Source organism: Rhea americana, unplaced genomic scaffold, assembly GCF_003343005.1.
Source record: "Rhea americana isolate MKP2758 unplaced genomic scaffold, rheAme1 scaffold_484, whole genome shotgun sequence".
NCBI classification, from domain to species: domain Eukaryota; kingdom Metazoa; phylum Chordata; class Aves; order Rheiformes; family Rheidae; genus Rhea; species Rhea americana.
In genome coordinates this window covers 208,883-219,690 of record NW_028186628.1, presented here as the reverse complement: position 1 = coordinate 219,690, position 10,808 = coordinate 208,883, and the positions used below count along the sequence as shown (strand labels likewise).

General features: G+C 68.2%; 1 protein-coding gene across 1 annotated transcript in view; it reads left to right on the top strand.

Annotated features, from left to right (window-relative positions):
• The window catches only part of MEF2D (myocyte enhancer factor 2D), an 18,351-nt gene that overhangs the window by 3,624 nt on the left and 3,919 nt on the right, over positions 1-10,808 (top strand). The window contains exons 3-9 of the mRNA XM_085316997.1: positions 1,248-1,559; positions 2,549-2,605; positions 4,534-4,757; positions 4,932-4,952; positions 7,719-7,848; positions 9,893-10,100; positions 10,485-10,803. Of these exons, the coding sequence (XP_085173123.1) occupies positions 1,248-1,559; positions 2,549-2,605; positions 4,534-4,757; positions 4,932-4,952; positions 7,719-7,848; positions 9,893-10,100; positions 10,485-10,803 (1,271 nt within the window). The remainder of the gene's footprint in view (positions 1-1,247; positions 1,560-2,548; positions 2,606-4,533; positions 4,758-4,931; positions 4,953-7,718; positions 7,849-9,892; positions 10,101-10,484; positions 10,804-10,808) is intronic.

Here is a 10,808-nt window from a genome sequence, read left to right as displayed (position 1 = left end):
AAAAAAAAAAAAAAAAAAAAAAAAAATCCGGCCTGCTTTGCCTTGCAAGCCCTCGCAAGCAAAATTCTGGCTTTTCTGGAGGTTTGGGTCTTGCAAAATCCCCAGATATTAGGTTTGCTGGCTCGGCCGGCTGCAAAGCTTGCGAGCGTGGCCCGAGCGGCGCCTCGAAGCGCGGCGAGGAGGCGGTGGGCAAGGAGCCCCCCCGGCTTGGCTCGGCCGCGTCCCGCCGGGGTTCCTCCTCGGCCGCGTCTGCTCGGCGCGGAGCAGGTCGGCACCGCGCCGGCGCGGGATGCCGGCGGCGGGGGCGAGCGGAAAACGCTTCTCCCTCGGTGCGAAACGGCGGAGCGCCCGCGGCGTCGGCGCGCGGCGTCGGCGCGGGGCGGTCGATGCAGGCGCTTGCCCCTTTTAACGAGCTGCGGTGGATTTTCGGCTGGTGTTTTCTGGTGTGCGTGGAGCGCTAACCCGAGTCAGCGGCCGTCGCGCGGCTTCCGCCGCTGCTTCCAGCGGCCGGCTCGGCCCGACGGGTGCATCTTCTCCCCCGGGATTTTGGCCTGGAACGGGAGCTGCCTCCCCGCGGCGCCCCCGGGGCCGGCTCTGCCCGGCCTGGGCTGGTGGCCTCGGGGCACGGCTCGCTGCCGGCCGCGGCGTGCCGCCGGGCTGTATCGGCCCGTCGCGTCGCTCGGGAGATGCTGCACCGAGTCGGCTTTTCCCTCCCCTTCCCGGGCCGCGCATGCACGTGCACGCGTTTGCAGTGACTCCTTCCGCAGCGCTCCCTCCTTACGCGCGCGCCCGGCGAAACCTCCCGAGCTGCCCCTTCCCCCTTCTTTCAGAGGGGGGGGAAAAGGCTTAAAAACCAAGGGAGGCCCCGCGGCGCAGCCGAGCCCGGGAGAAGGTCGCGCTGCTCCCTGGAGCCTGGCTGCGGGCGCGGGAGGTCTCCTTCGCTCGGGTCGGCGCCGCCCGGTCTCCTTTTGCAGCAGCTCCCTGCATCGGAGCTGCCTTCAGCACGGAGCGAGGCTGCGGAGCCTTCGCCGGCGCGAGCGCCCGGCGTTTGCACCGGCCCCGGTTGGGTGCGGAGCCTTCGCCGACGCGAGCGCCCGGCGTTTGCACCGGCCCCGCTCGGCTGCGGAGCCTTCGCCGACGCGAGCGCCCGGCGTTTGCACCGGCCCCGCTCGGGTGCGGAGCCTTCGCCGGCGCGAGCGCCCGGCGTTTGCACCGGCCCCACTCGGGTGCGGAGGTGGTAACTGCAGGTCGGCGAGGAGCGGGGGCTCCTCGGGGCCGGGGGCCCCCGCGCCTCGGCCCCGCTCGCCCGCCGGCGCCCGCCGCCCTTCAGCTCCTGCTCTCTGCTCAGTCCGCAGTGCCGGCGCCCAACTTCGCCATGCCCGTGACGGTGCCCGTGAGCAACCCGAGCACGCTGCAGTTCAGCAACCCGGGCAGCTCCCTGGTGACGCAGTCGCTGGTGACCTCGTCGCTGACGGACCCCCGGCTCCTCTCGCCGCAGCAGCCGGCGCTGCAGAGGAACACCGTGTCGCCGGGGCTGCCGCAGAGGCCGGCCAGCGCAGGTGAGCCGCCGCCGCCGCCGCCGCCCGGCGCTTTGCACGGCCGTGGGGCGCCCCAGCCCCGTCTCCGCTTTCTCCTCGCCCCGGGAGAGCGGCTCGCGCCCCGGGTCCAAACCAGCGGTGCAAACCGCCCCCCTCGCCCGGGCGCCTTTCGGAGCTCGGCGCGGCGGGGGGACGAGCCSTCGCTCGCGCGGACCCGCTGGCGGGTGCCAGGGAGCAAAATCTCGCGGCCCCTTTTCCTCCGTTGCAGGGAAGGATCTGCCTCTCGGCCGTAGTTTCCATCCGGCTCGTGAGCCGCTCGTTCRAGGAGATAATTTTGTGGTTGCGAGCGTAGAGGTGTTCCAAGTCCGGCCATCTGTGTTTCATTCACTTGCTGCCTTGGACACGGAAGAAATCCTGTTTATAGGAGCCAGGGCCTTGCATTTTATAAGAACTGTTTCTGCTTTTGGGGGGTTTTGGTGTTTTTTTCTTTTTTTTTTGGCGGTCAAGCAATGTGCTTCAGATGAGACCGGAGCGCCGGGTTGTTGTTTCCAAAGCAAAAGCGGCGCTAGCACAGCGCAGCGTCGGGGCAGTGGTCCCGGGAGCGCCGGGCGGCTCCTGCCTCGGCTTCCCCCGTTYGTGCTGAGAAGCAGAAAAAAAAGTCTTCATTAATTTATTTATTTTGCACGGGGGTGAAGCAGGGGTTTAGCAGTTTTTGCAGCCGGGGCGGGAGCAGGTTCCCCTCGGCGCGAGCTGGCCGTGCCTCGGCAGGGCTCGCGGCGAAGCGGCCGCCGTGGTTTGCAAGCCCCGCGCTTCCGAAGGGGCTCCTGCAACGGAAACGGATCCRCCTGGATGTCGTTTCCAAACCCCTTCTCCAGCAACGCTGCTCGTTTTGCCCCGGGCTGGCTCGCCGGCAACTCGACCCCCTGATTTCCCCCCCAGCCTTCCACCCTCGTGCCATCCTCTCCCTCCCCGCGCTGGCGCTGACCCCCGTGTTTCCGATTGCTTTCCAGGGGCGATGCTCGGGGGAGACTTGAACAACACGAACGGAGCCTGCCCGAGTCCTGTAGGTAAGCGAGGAAAAAAAAAAACTCATTAAGGTTCCTTTGCACCGCGTGAGTGAGACCTCGGGGCTTAGCTCCCCAGCTGGAAAACGCTCCGGAGGTCTCCGGCGGTGGCATCGCCCAGCACCCGGAAAACCCCGTCCCGCTCCGGGCACGGCAGCGCAGTGAGCGCGGCGCTGGATAAGGAGCTGGCTCGTCCCCCTGGGGGCTTTACGGTGGGAATCCGGCGCCAAAACGGCCGTGGAGCAGGGTGGGATTTAGCATTTCCCCAGTTAAAACCAAATCGGGTGCTGGATCCCACCGCCGCTGGCTGCCCCGCTCCGCCGGAGAGGCCCTGCCAGGCACGGGAATAACCGTGGACTTTTCCCGCACCGGCAGACRGCCGGGAGCAGGAGGCTCTGCCGGCAGCGGGAGGAATTTCTCCCTGTCCGCYCCGGCTGTGCCTCCGGGACAAATGTCCCCAGGGCGGGTTGCAAGGGCTGGAGCCTCCCGCGGCTCGGGGCTCCGCTGCCTGCGGAGCCGGGAAGGACGGAGGGGGGCCCCGGTGCCCCGCGGCCCCCACGTCAGCTGCTGCGAGCAGCCGCCGCGGCGCGGCGCTTGGCAGGGCCCGTGAATGTCAGCATTGACGTCAGCGCAGCATTCCCCGCGTTCCTGCCGCCGCTCCAGGAAACGGGAGCGGAGGAGCCGGGCCGGCCGGCCCCGGCGCTCGGCGGCTCCGCCGGCCGCCTCTGCCGAGRGCCGGGAATTGCAAACCGGTGCTGGCTCCGGAGGGGCTTGGGGGCTCCCCGGGACGGCTGCTCCTCCGCCCCGGCAATCTGGCACCGCTTGCCCTCGCCTGCTGCCTCTGAGTCATCCGCCTCCGGGCGCCGCTGGCCCGGCTCCGGCTCCGATCCGGGCTGGATGCCCCGGATCCTGCGTATGCGCCGCTTGGCCGGTGCGAGGGCTCGGCGCCGGGGCTCTTCCCGGCGCTCCGGCCGTGCCCGGCTTTGCAGCGCGGCCGTGCCAAGGCGAATCATCCGCCTTCTGCCGCAGCCCTCCCGCCTCTTTCCTGGCTTCCCGCTGGCTCCGGCCGGCCAGAGGGGGGAGCGGATCCGGCCCCGAGGAGATTCCTCTGGCAGCGGCAGCGCCCGGAGCAGGGAAGCCCCTTTCTGAGGCAGGCTGGGGGGCCGGGAATCGAACCGGCGGCTCAGGCTTTATGCGCCGGGGGGGATTTTCTGCACCTTCGCTGTCRATTAGCACCAAAGCCGGGGGCTTCGCGAGCGCGAGGGCCGCGGGGCCGAGACGCCCGAGCTCCCGGAGCAAATCCCGGTTTCTCCCTTGTGCCACCACGCYGGGGCTGGAGCGCCGCTGCCGCCAGCCGCCTGCCGAAATGCAGATGTAGYGCGATGGTGGCTGTGATTAATAATGCAATCAGCGACCTATTTTTCCCGGTCTAACTTGCAATGAATATGAGGGCTGAATCCTGGTGATTGCTAAACGCCTTTCTATCTTTGGGGCCTATTCATAAAAAAAAAAAATCCTCATCAGAACAGTAATCTGATCCAATTTATTCCTTTCCTGATGTTCATCAAATCTTTTCCTTTTCAAATTTTTTTTCTTCCTTCCCTTTCTTCTTTTTTTTTTCTCCTTTGCACACAAAATCCTTAAGTGGGGCAGGAGGAGGAGGAGGAGGGATGCTCTGATCTTCAAAGGGGCAGGAGGATCAGTGAACTGAATTTGCGGCAACGCCGCGGCCCCTCTGCCGTAAAGGGGCCTTAAAAGCGAGCGTAAAAGTAATGACCCCCCCCCCGGCAGGGCAGCGGGAAGAGCCTGCCTGGAGAGCAGCCCTCCCGCGGTTACTGCTTGCAACGATCGCGGGTCCCCGCGGGCTGCCGGTGGCCGAGGGCCGCTTGCCCCGCGGCGCCGCGCGCTCACCTCCGTGCCTTTTCCCGCAGGGAACGGCTACGTGAGCGCCCGGGCTTCGCCGGGGCTCCTTCCCGTGTCCAACGGCAACAGCCTGGGCAAGATCATCCCGGCGAAATCGCCGCCGCCGCCGGCGCCGCCGGCAGCAGCAGCAGCAGCAGCAGCAGCAGCGACGCCGCAGCTGGCCCCGAGCAGCCGCAAGCCGGACTTGCGCGTGATCACCTCGCAGAGCGGCAAGGGGCTCATGCACCACTTGGTGAGTGCCCGCGCGGCGCCGGGGGCAGCAGCGGTCAAAAACGAGCCCCCGCGACGGGGCCGCAACCCCGAGGAGCCAGGCTTGGGTTGCTGCCCGGCCTCGCGCCCCCGCGGGTTCCCTCCCCGCGGCCTCTAAYGGTGCCTCTCGGTTTTCTCCCCGTGCTGGCGCGGGCAGACGGAGGACCACTTGGCGCTGGTGAGTCGTGCGCCGCGCGCGTGTGCACGCGCGCGCGTGTCCCGGGTGCCGCCGGGCCCCTCGCTTCGGTGCTTTTGGGCGAACCCCTTAGCTCGTAGGCAAGCCRCCGGACGGGGCCGGGAGCTGCTGCGCGCCCCTCCCGCCCCCGCAGTGCCTGTTTCTCCGCTGACTTCGGCAAAGCAAAACGTCGCCGGGGCTCTGCCCTGCCGGCTGCGGCGCAGCCGCCGGTTTGCAGCCTGGGACGACCTGGCCCGCTGCCGCCGCCTGAGAGAGGAATAAATCAGGCTCTTCCCATATTAAGGACATTATTTAAAGCCTGTGTATAGCCACTGGCTGGCTGGGGTCCTCGCTGAGCCTGCTTTCTGCATGGGGATGGTTTTCTGCGTTATTTCCATGGGGTTTTTTTTTGTTGCCCTCCCCGTCCCCGGCAGCAAAGGGAGCTCCACCTTGTCCGTGGCCTTGCTGCGCGGCTGCGCTGCCGTTGCGGCGCAGGGCAGGCGGCGGCGGGGAGGGCGAGAGCCGCCGGGGCGATGCTCTGCACACGCGCCGGCACCAGCCGCCCCCTTCGCCCGCCTGCGAGGAGACGCTCGGCCCGGGCAAGGGCTCCCCGGGGCCCCGGCAGACCCAAATTTTGCTGCTGTCCGCGTCCTAGAAGCCGTCCTCCTTGCCCCGGCGGCCCTGGGCCTCGGTTTCCCCATCCGCGAGGTGGGAACGGTGGCTGTCCCCCCCCCCCGCTCTGCTCATCCGCATTCCCTCTGCCGGAGGGCACTGCCTCGCCGCGCGCAGGAGGAGCAGCTTGCTTAAGGCACAAACCAGCCCCGGCTCGCACGAGCGGTTTTAATTAGCCGGAGCCAACCGGGGAGAGTTTCGCCCGAAGTGCAGCGCAGCCCTCGCCCGAACCAAGCCGGCAGCGCGCGGCGGCGGGCGGCGAGCGCGCGGAGCCGCCGGGCGCTGCGGGGCCCGGCGCGGATGCCTCCCCCCTCCCCCCTGGATTTGGATCCGCTCCTTCCGTATCGCTCGGCCCACGCCGGCTCTGGAAGCGGCAGCTCCCACCCCCGAGCCCGCGGGCGGGCGGCTGAGTCATCTGCCCCTGCGCTGGGCCCTGCCCCGCTACCCTCAGCCCTTTGCCGGCACCTTCGGCCCCTCTTAGCAGGGCGGGTGCACTGCTGGAGGTTTAGTATCAGCCCCCGGCGCGCTCCTTCAGCACCTTCACGGACCCCCCCCCATTTCTCTGCATTGCACCGGCAGCTGGAGATGCAGAGCGTAGCGCAGGATCCGTTCCCGAGCTTGCAGCAACAAGCGCGCCGCACCTGGGAGCCCGGGCGCGCGGTTTCGTAGCCAGCCGGAGCGGCTCGAACGCGCCGCCGAGTTTTGCCTGCGCGAATTGGGATTAAAACTCGGCGCCTCGCTCCAAGCCGTGGGGACGGCTGCGGCGCCTGGTTCTGCAGCCGGACGTGCCCCGGCGCGGGGGGAGACGGGGCCGAAGCGCGGCCGCCGCCGAGGCTCCTCGCTGCCGCGCGCGAACGGGCAGCGGTCGCCGGGCTGCCGGCAGGACTCGCGCCAGGAAAACCTGCCGCCGCCTCCCCGGGGCTTTAGCAATTAGCATCGCCGGTAATCGCCTTCYCGGGGTGGCACGGAGGCCGGGCAGCACCTGGGCGCGGGGTGCGGCGAGCCCGGGGTGCCGGGGCGCTCCGGGGCTGGCCGGGACGGGCTTTGCAGTCCTCGCCGGGAGCCGTGGCGCGGCGCGTCCCAGCCCCTAAGCGGCTCCGGGAGCCGCCGGCGTGCCGGGGAGGAGGGTGCGCTAAGGGACGGGGCCCCCGCRCAGCGCCGGGCGTGATTTAAGCTGGGCGCTGCCCCAGTCTTCGCAGGCTGACGTGTGCCTGGGCGCTTCAGATTAGAGCCAAGCCTCTTGAGTCCGATGTAAATCAGATCAGCAGAGACAGCCCAGATTATCTGCCCTGTAAACAGGGCTGAATCCGACCCTTCGATCCGCCCACGTAACGGCCCGCAAAGCCGAGGGGGGAGGCTGGCACGCACCGGGCCAAGGGCAGGATTTTTCCACCGTGGACCTGCTAATGCCTGGGTCATGCCGGCCTCTGGAGGGGCCCTATCCTGCAGGGTGCTGAGCCGCGGGTTTGAAGTTTTGGGATGCCAAAGCACCTTTAAAATCCTGAGCTGAGTGTGTTCGCGCTGCATTAGAGGGCAGGGGCTCGTTCGCAGATGCCAGCGCTGCCAGGAGGAGGACGTGGCACTCGGTGCTGCTTTAGCAGGCCCTGTTGCGGTCTGGTACCTCTCTCGCTCTTCGAGCAGCAAAACCTCRCGGGCAATCACGTGCATCCTCTGCAAAACAGTAACTCTTCTTGCATCAGAAGGAAATTGGGAGGATTAGTGCGTTAGAGACTGAGGCATCCCGCCGGGACGGGGACAGGGCCTGCAGGGCATTTGTTGTTCCTCGCAGGCGAAACGCGGCCCCGGGYGGCCTGGAGGCCCCCGGCTGGTGCAACGCGACCTGCCGAGCGGGTCCCTAAGGGTCTAGATGCCCGTCAGCGCCGGGGTTTGCCTTGCACGATGCTGCAAACAGGGGTGGCCGGAGCGTCGATGCCGGCCAGCCCCGGCGCCTCCAGGGCGGGTGCAGGAACCTCTCCAGCGGGGCCGGTTGCAGACTGAGGTTTTTGGTGACGCGGGGCAGGGGGGGGACGCGACCCACGAGGACAGAGCGTCGAAGGCGCCCGGGTGGCAACTCCGTCTCYGTTTTTGCCTCCGCAGCAGAGCACGCAGCGGTTGGGCGTCTCCCAGGCGACTCACTCCTTAACCACGCCGGTTGTTTCTGTGGCTACTCCCAGCCTGCTGACCCAGGGGCTGCCCTTCTCCGCCATGCCCACAGCGTACAACGCAGGTGAGGAGGAGCGCGCGGCGCGGGCAGCGGCGCGGCCGGGGCTCTCGGCGCGAAGGGCTCGGCGAGAGGGAAGCGCCGGCGCGGGCCGGGCTCGGCTCTCCCTGCGTTACCGCGTGCCGCCAGACGCGGTCGAGCCCGGGACTTTTGCAGGATTAAAATAAAATAAATCCCGAGAGCGCTCTCGTGGCCGGAAGGGCCTGCCTCTCCCTTGCGCCCGTTGCACCGCGCCGGCGGCGTGAACGTGCTCTTAAGCTAATTACAGCTGCACCCATGCCAAGGCTCTCGGAAGCGGCGGGTGATGTTGTAACAGGGGTTTAATGCAAACGGGTGTCGACCCCCCCCTCGCCGCGAGTTTGGGAGGAATGCAAACCACCCGGCCCAGCCCGGGCTGGAGGGGACCCGGCAGAAGAGGAGGCGACGGTCGGCGAGCCTTCGCCCGGGTGAGGCGCTCGTTCGTCGGGAGCTTGTCAAACGGCCCCGGAGACTGTAGGACTTGCTGCCTCCCCGCGCTGGCATTTGCTCAGARAAAAGTTTGCAAAAATGCAGAAAGCTGCTCGCCTGGAAGAGCCCGGGATGGGCGTGCTGGGAACTCCCTGCCGTAATTAGTAGGTGTAGTCCAGCAGACGCCTGTTTGCGTGAGACTGGTGGGTTCCCCTCGGTGCGGGGAAGTCGGCTCCGGGCTCCGGGCCGCCGGCGAGCTTGTGTCCTGCCTAAGGCCTCAAAATAGGCTTTAACCGGGCTGCTGCCTCTCGGGGCGGGGGCGGGCGAATTCCGGCTTTCGGTGTTTGTTTTATTCCCGCGGATGAGCCACGAGCAAAAAATGTTCCGGCTCGGGGTGTTGTAGGTGTCCGCGGCCGGGACGCCGGCTGGAGACGCGGCGCGGCGGCGGGGGGGGGCCGGCGCGGTTCGGCCGCCTTTAGCGAGCTCGGCGCTGCGCGCCGTGGCGCTCGGCAGGGCTTTTCCCTTCGAGCTCCGGGAACGGCGCGGTCGCGCCCGTCTGCCTTGCAAAGCGGCGCCGGGAAGCGGCTCCCTCCCCTTTCCCTGCCCGAGCGGGCACGGCAGAGGAAAGCGCCGGGAATCAGGGGCTGCTTTTGCGGCAGGGCGCCGGCCCCGGGCGGCTTGCACCTCCGTAGGCGGCCGGACCGCTCTCGCCCCGCCGCGTTTGGTCCCTGCGAAGGGCTCCGGYGCGCCGCTGCCTCCCCGCGTGCCCGGCGCCGGGGAGCCGGATTCGGCGCGCGGCGGACGGCGGACGGGGAGCGCCATCTGCTGATGTGCAGAAACGGGCGGCGGGCGCGCGGGAACGGGCGGCGGACGCGCGGAAACGGGCCGCGGACGCGCGGGAACGGGCGGCGGACGTGCAGAAACGGGCCCCCGGCGCCTGGCAGCCTCAGGTTGCCCCCCCCCCCCGGGGGCACAGTGCCCGCTGGGCTCAGCTTGCAAAGCCGTTCGGTTAAACCCCGTGCAAGCTTCCGAGCAGCAGGGAGAGCCGCGGGGTGCGGGCAGAGGAGCGCCGGGGCGCTGCGGGGCTGTGCCGTACGGTGCGCGGCGCCGGCACGCGTGCCCCTGGCAGCGGGTGCCGCTTCCCCCCGCTCCGTGGGACTGGAGGGCAGCCAAGCGGCCACCGGGCCTTGCGCTTTGGAAAGCAAAAAGGGGCTGAAACGGGCTTGTGTTTGCCCGCTCCTGCCCTGCGCTGCAGGAAACGCATTCGTGTGGTTTTTATCCAATTTCCCGCTGCTGGAGGGGGCATAATCGGGTGTTTTCCGTGCCAGGGTGCTTTCCTGGTGGAGCCGGTGCGTGTGCATGAGTGCGCTTAGCTCCGGGTGGACGTGCGCGTGTCCTTGCGTACGCTTTTGGGCCTAAGCTTATGAGCTCGGGGCTAGAAGAGAGGGGTCCCGCAGCGCTGTGAAGCTCGCAGCAGCGTCTGCCGCGGGCTCGGGGCGGTCGCAGAGAGGCTACGGCCCGGCGGATGAGCCTCCGCCTTGCTGCCGCGCTGGGTTTTGGAGCAGCCGCGGCGCTGCCGTGACCGGAGGTTGCGTCTCTCCAGATTATCAGCTGACGAGTGCCGAGTTGTCCTCGCTGCCGGCGTTCAGCTCGCCTGGCGGGTTGTCCCTGGGCAACATCTCTGCCTGGCAGCAGCAGCAGCAGCAGCAGCAGCAACAGCAGCAACAGCAGCAGCAGCAGCAGCAGCAGCAGCAGCAGCCGCAGCAGCCGCAGCAGCAGCACCTGGTTCCCGTTTCACTAGGCAACTTAATGTAAGTGAAACGGAGGGTCGCCCGGCTGATGTCCGGAGCGGGATGCGGAAATCCTCGGTCGCGCCGGGCCCGCGCTGCGACGCCTCCGGCGGGCGGCAGCGCCGGCAGCAGCCGCCGGCTGCTCCCAGCCTCTAGGAAGCGGGAGCGGAAACAGGTCGGGAAATTGGTGTCCTAAAGCGGTGTCCGCTAGTGCAGAAAGGCGATTCCTGTTGATACTGGAAGTGAACGGGTTGGGGGGGGAGCTGCAAAGAGGAATAACRAGGTGCTTCCCGTTACCTCCTCCGTTTGCTTTTTTTTTTTCCTTCCCCCTCCCGTTCCCTATCGCTTTTCTGCCTGCTCTGCCTCGTGCTAACTAACCTCGTCCTCTCTCTCTCGGCCGCYCAGACAGGGCAGCCACTTGTCCCACGCCACCACGTTGACTGTCAACACCAACCCCAACATCAGCATCAAGTCGGAGCCCGTCTCGCCCAGCCGGGACCGAAACACTGCCACGCCGCTGTCCGCCTTCCCCCCGGCGCCCCGGCACGAGCCCCCCGGCCGCTCTCCCGTCGACAGCCTCAGCAGCAACACCAGCTCCTACGAGGGCAGCGAGCGGGACGATCCCGCCCGCGCCGACTTCGGCCCCTCGCTCGGGCTGCTGCGCCCCACGGCCGAGGCCGAGGGCGAGAGCCCCTCCGTCAAGCGCCTGCGGCTCGACTCCTGGGTAAC